The sequence below is a fragment of the Buceros rhinoceros genome, unplaced genomic scaffold (assembly GCF_000710305.1).
Source record: "Buceros rhinoceros silvestris isolate BGI_N320 unplaced genomic scaffold, ASM71030v1 scaffold5240, whole genome shotgun sequence".
Lineage (NCBI taxonomy): Eukaryota > Metazoa > Chordata > Aves > Bucerotiformes > Bucerotidae > Buceros > Buceros rhinoceros.
The window spans coordinates 6524-20677 of record NW_010390058.1 but is presented as its reverse complement, the minus strand read 5'-3'; the positions used below and the strand labels follow the sequence as shown (position 1 = coordinate 20677).

The window sequence follows — 14154 nt, the reverse complement described above, 5'->3', positions numbered from 1 at the left end:
GAACCCGATTTCAAGTAGATCCATGCTTGGACTTTTAAAACCTACTCTACAGTCTGCTGAGAATGAAGATCCGTGTTTGCAGGCAAAACCCAGCAGGGTCCCTGCTGCAGAACCTGGTCGTTTCAGAGGAGTGCAAAAGAAGCAGCAAAGCAGTACAAAGAAGTTATTTACTTTTTTTTTTTTGGTGAGTTGACTATTCGGTCTGACTAGTGATTCCAGGTTCAAAATGCAGCTTTAAGAGAACGACTAAAAATGTGCACTATTGCTAAACAGAAACTCCACCTTCCCTTTTTTTTAGTAGAGCTACCTGGAGTAGAAATACTGTCTCACCTTCACTGCTCCCCAAGCCATCTTGCTGTTGCATGACAGTCCTCTCTCCTGTCCTTTCCTTAGTGCCTTCCATTTCAAGGTTTCTCTGCCCAGCCCTCAGATGTCTCCCATCCACCCTCTCTTCCCTGGTTATCTTTGTGACCTCTAGCATTCATCTCCCTCTGCATCCCTATTCTGAAGCACCATTCCACCCGTCTTCCTTCTGAACTCCTATGGGCTCTGCACTCCTTCAGCCTCCATCTACTATGAAAGCTCAACCCAGCTGTCTAAAGCAAGGGGAGTTCCACGTTGGTCCCTGACTTTCCACTGTCTGACACAAAAAACGCCAATGGCAGATATGATTTCGGTCAGGTAGACATCACAACATTCTCCTCAGCCCGGAAGCTGTGAATTGCACAACAGATTTTTATAAAAATCTGAATAACTACAATCGTGGTCTTTATCAAGCCACTATGCCATACCCTTCATCCTCCTTCCCCCCTTTATTAAACTTGGCTAGCAACTCCTTTTGGTATTCTTGCATCTAGATGCACACACAAAGGTAAATGCTAGGATGAATTCCAAATTAAGTGTACTCTTAAAAGATTATGTAATGCAATGATAGTAAATGAGTCATTTTGAGAATCTATACGTAGCTCTAAAGGCCACACTGAGTTGCTGTTATTACTTTACCACTGTGGAAACCAGAAAAGGGTTAACAAAAATTAAACTCATAACAAAATCCCTTTACTATATCCAGGTGTTGATACAATGGACTCAATTTATACATTCTACTGACTGTTTATAAGCTGCTTCTCAGATGCCCCTTGATTCATGGAAAAGTACTTCCATGCAGGAGAACAGACCAGGAAAATTATGGACTTGGCATCTAAAAAAAGTGATCTGATGATAACTCCTTTCCTTCCCCTTCCACACATATTGGTTCAAACAAGACAAAGCACATGTGGCTCTATAGAGTCTCTGTAGGCAAAATGCCTATAAAATACTGTGACTATAGATCTTCCTACTCCAAAATGCTTATGTTTAGGAATTGTTCCCTGAAAGAGATTCTGGAATAAACCTGCTGAAGCCAACAGACAAATAGATCCCTATCTGAATTTGGGGTCATGATCTGTAAGTCAGAACTACTAATCAATCTGTCTGATCATTAAAAATTAACCTTCAGTTAACCTTCAGCGCGTGTCTGGAGACGTGTCGTACCCAGAAGTGGTGCAGTTGCTCACATGTTGGAGTGGCAATTCCTCTCCAAAAATCTGGTCTGACCAGTGCTACTTACTCCCTCGAACACTGCCAGCAGGAAGGGAGACCAGCGTTCCTGCTGCTTGGAATCCAACAGCATACACTCATCAAGGGATACAGGGGAAGCTTCTGAGAAAACAAGTATGGGTATTACAAAGAATGTGAAATCTATACACTAGAAATGCTGCTGTTCAGCTCCTGCCAGAGTACACATTTGTTGATGGTGGAAAGGAGCTGCATCACCTACAGCCTCCCTTAAACATGTGAGAGAAGATGAGCTGTCCTACTAGTGAATTTCGAAACACTGCTCAAAAGTAAATTTTGGAGAATGATTGATGTCTTCCACCTTGAAAAGATGAAGGCTTTTGTTCTTCCCTCTAGCAGAATACAAGTATCTCTCAAGGAATCCAGTGCAATCATTAGTATGCTGTGGAGAATAAGCAGGCAACTATTGCGCAAGAAAGGACCAGGGCAACTACAAGGTCAACCGGCATTTCAGTATCTATTTACTTCAGCTACAAGGCTGCCTGTAAAATATTTGTGTTGCATGAGATATGTCTCTGAATATCTCTAGTTTATTTGGTTCAGCCTTCCTTGAAGAGGCAGCAGAAAGGGGGAAAGAAGGGGCCAAAGCCAATTTTTGTATCATCTTTGCGACCTCTTGAACTGCAACTGCCCAAGGATTTTCTTGGTCACTGGGCTATCAAACTTCGCTGCCAATAAGGTGTGAGGGATCATTCCAGAAGCTAGTGCTGCTCTCTACTCCAGTTACATTCGCTCTAATGCAGAGAAATGTCCTGGAGGGATCATTCCAGAAGCTAGTGCTGCTCTCCACTCCAGTTACATTCGCTCTAATGCATAGAAATGTCCTTTTAAATTGGCTCACTGGCTGCCTGGCTTCACAGCTAGGCCTATAAACTAAACCCTACATACTAAAATCCTCTAGCAATTCAATGCAACCAGACTTTTAAACAGCACGATAAACTAATCGATCTGTATATTAGCAGCGGTTAAAGTAAAAGATCAGAATACAACATTTATACTTAGCAACACTCTCTATAAATCTATTTTCATATTAATCACTTTCATATAAAAATGGAGCAGTTTTTGCCTTTCTGCTTCAGATATTTTCTACAGCTGTTGAAAGAAAACAAGCTAAGCCAGCAGTCTGGCACACTGGGAACACTGGCACATGGCACCACTGCTGACAAAAGCTGCTTTGGAGTTTGTGAATGCAGCACTGTAGCAGAGTGACATTTACCAGCTAGAACACTGAAAGCACAGCTCACAGCTTCACCGGGATTAAATGTCAGGCCAGTGCTTACACCGAAAATGAGCAAAGCAGAAAACTTGCAGTTTTTCTCATAAATATGTAAACATACATTTGCTGTATAACTTTAATGAACAAGTAATTGAGCACTGCTTATATTTCCAAATGACAATGATCAAAGGAAGGACAACTTAAGTCCCCCTAACTTAGCAGTAAATGGAAAACTAATGAGAGATTTGCTTTGCATAAGAAACTGTCACCACCTGCTGTTCTCCTTAATGATGGTCACAGAGAGGGCCTTTGCCACCTGGACGAGAGCAGAAAAACTGCCCAGCTCACTGGGGCTGGGCAGGCTTATGGTGTGGGGATGTTGGTTGCTGCTGCAGGGTGATGCACTCGTGTGAACCAAAGACTGTGCTGCTTGGCAGCTACTGACCTCCCTCCTGGAGTATGTTCAGGAGGCTCAGGTCTCCTTAGTCCTGGTAATGCTGCTTTCCCCACAGTGCTAAACAACTGGAGGTAAGAATAAAGGAAGGGGTGGGTGATGGTGATAGAGAATGAAAAGAGGCAAAGGCAAGTGGAGCGATACAAAACTGACCCAGGCTGGATTAACTGCGTGATTTTTGTACACCTATGCAAGTCAACAGATGTACTTTTTAACACTGTAGGGAGGAAAAAACCCAGTTAGGTATTTTCTGCTTCTCAGGAACAAATGTGGGCCTAAAAGCAGCAATTTATTAACAACTTTATTTTGTTTGTGTTTTTGCTGGACTGCTAGAACGCAGCTTTTGTTGATAAATTTCAATGGCTATTTAACATTTGGGAACAAAAAGTAACTGTTCAGTCTCTTAAGATGGGAAAGCCCAGAAGGTATCTTTGAGGTTCGTCAGAAAAGGTAAGGAAATTTGAATAGCTGTTCCTGATATTTTAAGGAATTCAAAGGAAAAGCAAAGGGGAAAAAAAAGAAGAAAACATGGAAGAGAGGAAGTGGGAAGCCAGTTTGAATTACAATTCAAAAAGAAAAGACTTTAGCACAGAATAAAATGGAGTTTTAAAACATGACCATACTGCCATACTCTGACAGAAAGGAATGAAGAAAAAAGCTTGCCTGCTTACAAATAAGGCTTCACTTAAAAACAACAAAAAACCCAAACCCAAAACAAATGCCTTAATTCTCCTATCAAGACAAAGGAGGAGCATAAACCAACCTCACTCAGCTGTGATGAACAGCTTAGACCATCTACAGATCTGACAACACTCCTCAGCCAAAGAGACTTTCAGCAGAAAGCTTCCTGATTTGTACCAAGTTTGAAAAGTTTCTACCTTGCCAGGTAAAGCGAATTCTGGCTTTGGAATGAGTTTTCAAAGGTCAGTGAGGAAAGGCACCAATTAGAGAAAGCAGCTAAAGGGATTGTAATCCATGTGTTACATATTTTTATTTTCATTGCATGTTCTTAGATGATGACAAATGCCCAAATGTTGTGTTGTTGGTAGCTGGACTTGCACGACAAAAAAATCACCCAAACCAGAAGTGCCATAGCAAATTACAATACACGGAAACCTTACAAAAATCAGCTTTATGAAACTCTAGAAATAATGGCAGACAAAAATAATAAACCTTTCACAAAGGTAGCAGAAGTAACAATAACCACAAGTCAACGACTTGTGAACTACTTGTCAACTACTTGTGAACTACAACTTCAGAAAATTAACGGGGCAGAAGACGCTGTCTTGACACAGAGAAAGCCTCCTTCACGAAGCTACAAATCTGACTGTAAAATAACCTGAAGGATCCTTCAGAAACAAGAGAAATGGAGCAGAGAATGATTCCAGTTATAGGAAAACTGACCAATCACATTTAGTGGAAGTTAACTGGAGGTCCTTGGATACTGAAAGGAAAGCAAACAAAAAAAGCCATCATAACATACTCATTTTTAAAGTTAGGGCTAATTTTGGATTCCTGCATTCATTGGGTAGGATCTAGGGGTCTTGATGTTTCAGGATTCTATTGCCCATTGGGATTTCAGAGTGGAATAACAAATGTTTTTGTTAGTGTGGGGGTTTTTTTGTTTGCCGCTGTGTAAATTACAGCATCTCACGAGCTCATCAGCCCTTGCTTGGTTTTAGTATTACCTTACTGGTTTGAAAACTTCGTACTAATGCCCTGTAAGGTGAAGTATCCAGCTGAACATTTTTTTCCTTCACCTGCAGAAGTACTGAGTGCTACCACAAAGGCAGCTCTAATCCGGCTTCTAGGTCTTGGCTGTTCCCATTTCCTGACCCACGATTGCCCAGGACCTGGTTCCACTGACTGCTCAGTGTATCCCCAACAGCCCCCGCGTCTGTGGGAAACACAACTGCAAGCGTTACAGCCCTGCAGCTGTGGGACCTGCTTTCTTAATATTGGAGATGCTCCAGCTGTAAAATTAAACTAGCAAAAGCATCAGTGACCAAATATTTCAAATTTTTATTGTGACTATTGTTACCTTAGGAGCACATGACTGAGATGTGAGCCTGGAGGATTAGCAAACCCAGGCTGTACTCACAGCTCCACTGTGGACTCCCCGTAGGATTTGGGGCACAGCACTTAGTTTCTCTCACATCAATATTTCTACTATACCATCAGGAAAACAATGATTTACTCCTCAGAGAGGATGCCTCAAAATTCCTGCATATCCTTCTCAGTGAAGATCTCCAGGTACAGAGAGTATTGCTTTTATTAGTGTGTGTTTTCATTCAGTAGCATACTCTGAGAATAAGATAAAATACATGTGCTATTTTCAGTCATAGCAGGCCATATCCATTAAGTATCATTTTCTGCCAGTAACTTTGGCAACTTCAGCCTGGATGGCAAACAGAGGAAAATTGTTACTTTTTTCATAAATTTGTAACTCTAAAAGGTTTCAGATATACACTGTTCACCTACAGGGAGGTGAAGCAGTTATGATAGAAATAAGATCTCTTCTAGGAAATACAAATTTATTTGGTAATTCTAAAACCGAGAGAAATCTGAGAATTTAAGACAGAAAGGGATTTCTCTTTGGCTCAAATACTTCAGTGTGTGGGAGACAGAGTTCTTGTTAAAGCTTTTGCTGGTCTAGCTCTTTAGCATGTCTGAAAACTCAAGTTTTGAACCTTGAGAAAACTAGCTTAGAATTGGTAATATTTTTAAAGGTTTGTTTTTTTTTTTTAAAAAAAAGGCAGGAACCTTTTGCAACAATTCTTTATTATTGCTATTGGTGGGGAGAAAGAAGAATTTCAGGTTCTGTTTGAACAATATAAACGTCATAAACTACCTAATGGCTTATTCTTTTTGAAGAGTGAAGATCTTATCCACTTCCCACCACAACCTGTACATAAAACCAGCTAAAGCTTCACACCCTATTTGCTGTTTGAATAATCGGGGGTGCAAAAAGACAGTTGCAGTGTTCTACAGCAACAGCTTGTGTTCAGGCTGGTTGGCAGCTACAACTTGCAGCATTTTCATGAAGACATTTGTAGTCCACTTCTGTGGATCTTTTTGGTATGGTTCCCATTGTTTTTATCATATACAGTAGATGAGGTGCTCCTCAAAACAAGCAGAGAGATGTGTGCTCCTACAGGCAGATTAACTAACCAGGGTAAATAAGATCAGTGAATGCCAGAATGAGGAAAAGTGGAAGAGCAAGGACTTAAATTATCACACTGTGCAGCTGGGTTTCTAATGTACCCTACCTTTTTTCTGAGTATTATTTTCTTCACAGAAGGCAGTACGTTCGGAAGCATCACCAACTTCCTCATTTCCTGAGCTCTCCCTTTACAAAAGCTTGGGGAGATCATGCTAAGTGTATTTTGTTATGGGAGAAAAGGCGAGCTTCCACAAAACCTCCAGGAACCTGATTTAACAAGATGATTTAATTGTAACAATGCTAGGCATTGTCACTTCTGCCTTACAGGCTCTTAGTGGCCTGACCCAGAGTTACCAGCCCAGTGTCCTCAGGGGCAAGAGACAAAGGAAGACGTGATTTGGATCAGCGTCCACATGCAAAGTAGTGAAGGAAGCTCCTAGTTTCTGGATCTCAGCATAGCTCAGGAGTTCAGCTATGCATGTGGCTGTTTGACACTGCAAAGGCTTAGCTCAGGTCTGTTTCTGGGTATGCCTAGGGGCTTTACTGATGAAAACAAAGATAACTGGGGTCATTAAGAGCCTCAGAAGTTAGGCAACAGCTTAGTGAGGAAAGTTTGAGAATCTAGATTTGGAGACACAAAGAAACATGCAGGCTTGACTGACTTTTTCTTTTTTCTCTATTTTTTTTTTAAACGAAGCTAACCTTAGGCACCCTACTGAACTGTCCTGTATTTCAGGTGAAAGGTGGCAGGTCTGTTACTGAAATTAAAAGGTCTTTGGAGTGGTAGTTTCCATCCATATATATGATGCTTCTGTAGGTATGGGAAGCAGAAAGGGACATGTGAACTCAGCATAATACCCAGGCTAGCTGCCAAATATAAAATGAGAAACACAGAACCAATCAACTGAAAATAATAATAAATGACAGGTGTGAAAGTGGTACTAATTCTCAAGTCTGCGGGAACATTAGTGTTGGTTATTAAAAGATTAAATTAACATCCACAGCATCAGTGGAGCCAACCAAATATGATTTCTACCATAAGTTTGTGTCAAGAAATAGTGGCACCAGTGAGTCTTGTGAGAAACAGGGAGGTGGAGAGAAGGTTGGTTAAAAAAAGAACAAGATTACCAAGGCAGATGCAGGCTGGAGAAACAAGCTAACTCCCTACCCTACCTACATGACTGTGGAGAGGGTCTGTGCCTTATTGCTGCTGATAAATTAGCAGGAAGTAAAGCAAATTTGACTTTATGTGGATGAAAAAGTTGGTCATAAAACAATTCAGTAAAAGGCCTTTGCTGAGTGAATGAAATGGTAGTTACTAAACTACCTCTGTTGCTACAAACACTAGGTACTAGCTGTCTTTCATCCAGCTCTTGTTCTAAGTGTCACCTTGGCTGAGCCTGATCCTGACTACCACCTAAACTTCTAAAGCCTATTTAAAAATAAGGGCTTATCTCAACTCCTGATATCAAAAAGTACCACTTATTATAGAAGCCTCCCTTCTGCTCGAAAGGGAAGGAGAAATTAAATGCAAAGACTGTTCAATATAGTCATACATATTACTAACAATGTCCTAAAATGAGCCCTTAAATGCAAATCTTGATGTATCTTTCCTTAGCCAAGCATTCATTTTACTAGAACTTGAAAGCATCATTTCAGGAGATATTTCAGGAGATATTTTACATGTGTAAAAACATCTTTGAAGCTATTGCCTAATCACTGCGGTTGGTATAGCAAGAATCCATATCAAATACGTGCCTGAAATGTCTTCATCGTGCAAAACCTAGAGGTGTTAGCAGTCTGCCTCTGCATACCAGTGGCCTGGTTCAGTGGTCAGGTGTAGCAAGGCTGTTCACTGGAAACCATCCTTTCTAACGTATGTGGAAGTGGGACCACGCTGGTCATTGGGTTCACAAGGAACCCGACAGCTGACGAGTGAAGACAGATCGGTCTTTAGTTTAAACTCTACTTAAGCTAAGCTCTCAGCTCACCTTTTCTTCTACCCTCCCTCTGAAATGTAGTATCTATAGGCATGTCTAACTGGCAGTCACAGAGAGAGCAGAGCTACAGCCTAACTAGTTTGAATAGCTTTAGATGTTTATCTGGGCACGGCAGAGGGTAATTCTGCGTTGTGGCTGCAGGGTAGCTATATGCAGCACACAAGATAAAGGAGGCGTGAATAAGACTCTTATTTTCATTAATGTTAAGAAGTTAAACACAAATTTGGATGGTTTAACTTTGTTTCCTTTTTTTGGCTATATGATTTGTATCACTGAAGGTCTTAATCTGATGTTTGTACTCTTGCTTATTTTGACTGTTTTGATCCTAGAACAATAGTAGGTCAGACATACTCTCCATCTGGTCCAAAAGAATTATGAATAGTGGGGGAAGATCCAGTGTCCGAAAGAATGCACCAGATAGACTTACTACTGCATTATACAAAGTTCACTTGTTACGAAGTGAATAGAGGAAAGAATGTCACCACCCAGATCTTGTAGCTTTCCACAAAGTTCTAATAAGAACTGTCGTGTAAGGGACAATAACTTACTATTTGTCATAGTAATTTGTTAAAGTGCTACAAACTTAAGACATTTTGGGCAGGGTACAAAGAATGGAAAATCTTAGCTAGATGAAATAATGATCTCCTTTCATATTGCTTACTGTGTGAACACTTCTGTAACAACTCTAGAAGCTGGCTGTAGTGAATTTAACCAGTCAGTGGACCAGGCATGTGTGATGGGATGTGCAGTCATAAAAAAAAAAGATCAGTTGACTGCTAGAAGCACAATCAGCTGTGCAGGTTTCAGGCTTCTAGAAAGAAGTTTAAAATGGAGAGACTCATTCAACTGACAGCTCGTGGGGAGTGGGGAGGGAGACGGCAGAGCTTGTTGTACTTGCTGTGCAAATGTAAACTTCTTACTACAGACTTCCCACGGGAAGGAGGACCTAACGCGGAAGGACTGCCTTCTCTGCCTGACTTAACCCAGGTTTTTCCACACAGCAGTGATCTGAAAATACCTGCTTATTTCGGGCTCTGCAGAGCACCGAGGCAGTAGGAACTGCTGAGAAGTGTCCCCAGAAAAGCAAAAAAAATTCTGGTCTTAAGGGTCCAGCATGCACAGCCTACTAACGAATGGAACTTTATGCAGCATTTCTGCACAATTCTAGGTGAAATTTAATGTCATTAAAGGAGAGCAAATCGCTGACCCAATTACATAGCTCACCTACAGCTGAAAACAAGGACTGGATGAAATCTCTGCTCAGCTTTCTGGCGTCTGGTGCGTGCATATCCTTAGTTTTCAGTCTGAATTTCAGGTGTGCCAGAATGACTGGAATGGCTAGATCATCTGAAGACCTGGTTTCAGGGCTGGCAAACTGCCCCAGACAAAGACAATAATTCTATAAGCAGCAAGAGAACTGAAGATTGGTTTCCTCTGAACTTGCACCTACTAATGGACTTCAAGCATATTATAGGAAAGCTGTAACGTTGGTTTATTCCTTCTTGGACATCAAATAGTCCAAGTAAAATTCAGTAACTTTCTCTGTTGTTGAGAAAAATATCTCTGTTCAGCTTGTCTAATTTTCTGTAGCTAGAAAGTATTTGCAAACTTCCCTAGATGGTAGATCTTCTATCATCTTATTCTGGTATTATGCTTCTTCTCAGGCTTTCTCTCAAGGAAGTCAACACAAGCCTCTCTTTTCTGATCAGCTGCCTGTTTTCATGGTAGGCATTTGCAGTCTTTGAGGCTATGACTGCATATTAAATCCATCTGCCGCCGATGAACGCTTTTAAAAGCTTTTATGGGGAAGGAAGGTGTGGGCAGAGTGTGCTGGCATAAGCCTTGCTTTCCTGGAATTTCAGGCCTTTGCGTAGGAAGTCTTTCTAAGGCTGATGTGTTGTAAAAACTACCCAGCATACACGAGCTTGCAAAACTCAGACACACCTATATTTCTATAATTCCTGGCTATAGGAACACAAGCTGATCATCACTTCTGACATCTTAATTTTGTTACTTGGTTTAATATCTCTAAAGGGACTTAACTTTGCAGAGCGCAGATGTTCATAACTCTGAAATGGGTCCCTTGAAGATGATCTCAAACTGAAAAACTACGCTAACTTTTACATTTCTTGAACTCTCTGGGAGCCCATTTCAAGTGTGGGTCAAGTCCTGCAAGACCTGCTAAGGTCTCTTGGAAGCTCTTCAGTTCTTTCTGAAGTCACTATCTTGAAGAAGGGTTAGATGGAACTGCTTTCTCGTGTGACGTAAACTAAGAAGCTTTGCCAGAAGATCAGTGCGAGATACAAAGGGGACACAGTGCTCATGTGAATTAGTACATATAAAGTAACTCCTGTGCAGCCAGGTTTGCTGCTTACTCTTTACAGCTATTTCAGCTCCACAGATCTGCTTGTTATGCCAACATAAGCCTAGCTGCTCCAAATCTTGCCTTTGTGCACCCAGTGGTTTCAGACCCCCTTTGCAGTATTTCTCGTGTCCTGCATTCCTTGAAAACTGCAATATTTCTGCTTTTCTCTAACTTTCGGGTATCTGGAGATGACTTCAGTCATTCCTTCAAATGTAATGCACACTTCTGACAAGCCTAAAAGCGAGTGTAGGGCTTTGGGGATCACTCGTATGTACAAAACACTTAGAAGCAATCCAAAGTTCTCTCTCCTTGCTGTTAAACAAAACCAGTTGCCTTGACAGAAAATGTACATCAGCACGATGTAATACCGTGCTTGTTTCTAAATTTGGGTGTTGACTTGCATGACAAAGTTATAGATGAGTCCTGTGAACACCAGTGTGTGTCCCACCCTCTCTAGTTCTTTAAGCTACTACGCACTACATTTTGCCAAGGGTAGGGAGAGTTGCAATTCACCACATTTTCTTCTAAAGGCAATTAAATACTACCAGTTGTTCCACCTACTACACAATCTTTTCACTGGCATGTAAGGCATTTTAATCCCTGAACTGCTCTCCTTTGATAAGTGCTTTAGAATCTTCACAGCTCTCTGATTTACTGTATTTTACAGAATTCTTGAACTAAGAAATGCAGTGTGCAAGCGGCTTTCAAGTGGTATATGATTCAGCATAATGCTAGAGATGCTCCTGCTAGTGGCAGGACCAGCTACTATTGTGGTTGACAATGGTACCTGGCAAAAAAAAATGTTTGGGAATTCCCTCCCCTCCAGCACCTCTCTCATCACGTTTAAGGCCTCTGGGTAGCAGTTTGACCACACTACAAAGGGCTTAAAGGCTGTGCTAAAATGTATCCTTAATTTTAAAAGGACAAGTGTTTTTTCAAAAGCGTTAGGCTTTTGACAGTTTATCATAGTTTATCAACTCCAGTGCTGCTGCTAATAATTCTACACGTAAATCCCACTGTCACTTTAAATTCCTTTGTAAACATAAACCATGGAATGATCGGTAACTTCTTGCTCTTTTCCTATGATGTGCCCTGTCGACACTTCTGGTAATACATTAAGCTACACAGTGAGATCTTCCAGTCAATTTCTTTTGCAATAATAAATTTAAAAAACCATATATATTAACTGAAAGTGATTCCTAAATATTTGTTACTCAGGTTTGCACCATCCGCTTCATGTAAACATCCCTCTACTATTCCCCACCCCCAAATTAAAATCACTGTGAAAACAATAGTATGCCATCCCCTCCTCCCTCCAACTTATGTCCAATTTTCAGAACAGGCCTGAAAAACAAGAACTGCAAAAAGCTGCTTCAGTTGTTCTGCTCTCTAAACTACTCTGAAAACTCCAGCAAGCAAGTTGCTTTTGATCTGATAGGAACTGACCAGTATTACTGAAGCCAATGAGATAAATGATTCACAGCAGCTTCTCTAAACATTCAAAGTATCACAAATACATATGACCCGCTTTAGAATCAGCCATAGAGTTCGCAGTGAAAGCTAAAAAAAGTCTGCTTACAAACATCCTCTGTGGCTGTAAATATGCTGCTACTAAATTATGAATAATATCTTGTAACTGCACAAATTTTTACAGATTTCATCAAAATATTTAAAGCCCCATAAAATACTAACTTGAAATTCTCCTAAAATAATGCTTTTTTAAAAAACTCAGGTTTGGATAACTGACTCCTTAAGATGACAACAAGTCTAGCAAAAAGCCAGCTTTAATCGCAATTTCTCTTAAAGAATTGTAAGACTTAAACCTGGGAGTTCAGCGCACTACATTTTGAGTCTTGCATTAACAAAAAACTTTAGTAATTAGATCTCTCTGTTTTAGTTCTATAATATCACAACCCTGGATGTTTCTGACTTGATTAAGTGTGAGGAATATTTTTAATGGAATGTTGGTAATAAGTATGAGAGGGCAGCTTTGTGAACATCTTGAAAAAGTTACTACAGTGCTGAGGAGTTGCTGCTTTAGCAGCGAAGATTTTGTCATTAGATGATACAATTAAGGTCAGTCAGCCAAAGACTAAATAAAGCATGTAGCTGAAAAGTCCCCGTAGCTGAAAAGCACAAGAAACTGAATCTGTATATATTTCTGCTGGTCTGAACCTGCCTATTCCAGACTGGTCAAACTATTTCAGCAGCAAGACCAGCCAACAGGATAACGAGGCTTTCAGGCACAGTTTGTGCTGCTGCAACCGTGAAGAGATATTATCAAGACCCTGTAACCTTGTTTGTGCTAGCTCTGCCAGAATTAACAAGGGAGCGACGCGCTCTCTGATGTTACCTGCAAACTCTGAGAAGGGGAACTGGTATTTGCTACTCTAATTTACCAGCAGTGCAACCCGTTCTCTCTTTCTCGGACTACTGCTGCTATATTTTTCAGCTTTAATTTTACATGCAAAAATACTTTTCCTGTGAACTGTAAATCCAAGCACACGTATGAGGTACAGTCTGCAATGTCTTGATATTCCACATGCTTTTTTCATGCAGACTAGCAAATTCTCAATAAGTTAAAATTTACCTACCAAATCTGGTTTCAGTCTGTAGGTCAAAGGAAGGGAGTAAAGTATGGAGTACAGGGTTGTAACCACAGAGGAGGTCCAAGACTGTCTGACCTCACGGCTTCGGGGAATGCGATCAAGGGTGAACTGGAAGAGAGGATGATAAGCTTAATTTGTATTTTTCTAAGAATGTTGTCGCTCATTTTATAGTTTTATTAGACCTGTTTGTGCCACCTTTTTTTATTTTTAAATCAAGTTTGGAAACGTTTGGGTATGGAACCTTTTCTTAGATGCCTTGTTCAGTGTCGTGCTTAGTGCTCCTGGCAATAAAGTAAAACAAAATGCTAGAACTATATATCTATTTCTTAATCTCTTCTCATGTTACTTTAAAACATTCCAAACTTAACAAACAATTCAGCTAGAGCAGCTTCTCCCACAGTATGTTACCATAGTGCCCCACCTTGTGGTCACCCACACACAAGTCTAGGTCTGATTACACACAGTCCAAACCCGTTGACTCTCTTCTGTATCTCTCCTGTTTAAATTCTTCACGGATTTACACTGCAGAAAAAGTAACAACCTTTCTCAGTTAATGTCCGGTGCATACTATTAAAGATGTAACAACAACTATCACTATCCTTTAAATAAGTACTCAACGAGTATTCAAAAGATACGCATGATGCATACTCAAAATGCAAAATATTTGTGCAAAGAAACAGGAAAGAACATCTTATCATTGAATAAAATAAAGTTTAAGAAATAATTTGCTTTG

The 14154-nt window shown here is 40.5% G+C and overlaps 1 protein-coding gene across 1 annotated transcript in view; it reads right to left on the bottom strand.

Moving 5' to 3' along the window:
* ALG14 (ALG14, UDP-N-acetylglucosaminyltransferase subunit) overlaps positions 1–14154 on the bottom strand; it is a gene marked incomplete at its 5' end in the record, with an annotated part of 20931 nt that overhangs the window by 1586 nt on the left and 5191 nt on the right. The window contains one exon of the mRNA XM_010136192.1: positions 13407–13529. Coding sequence (XP_010134494.1) covers positions 13407–13529 — 123 coding nt within the window. The remainder of the gene's footprint in view (positions 1–13406; positions 13530–14154) is intronic.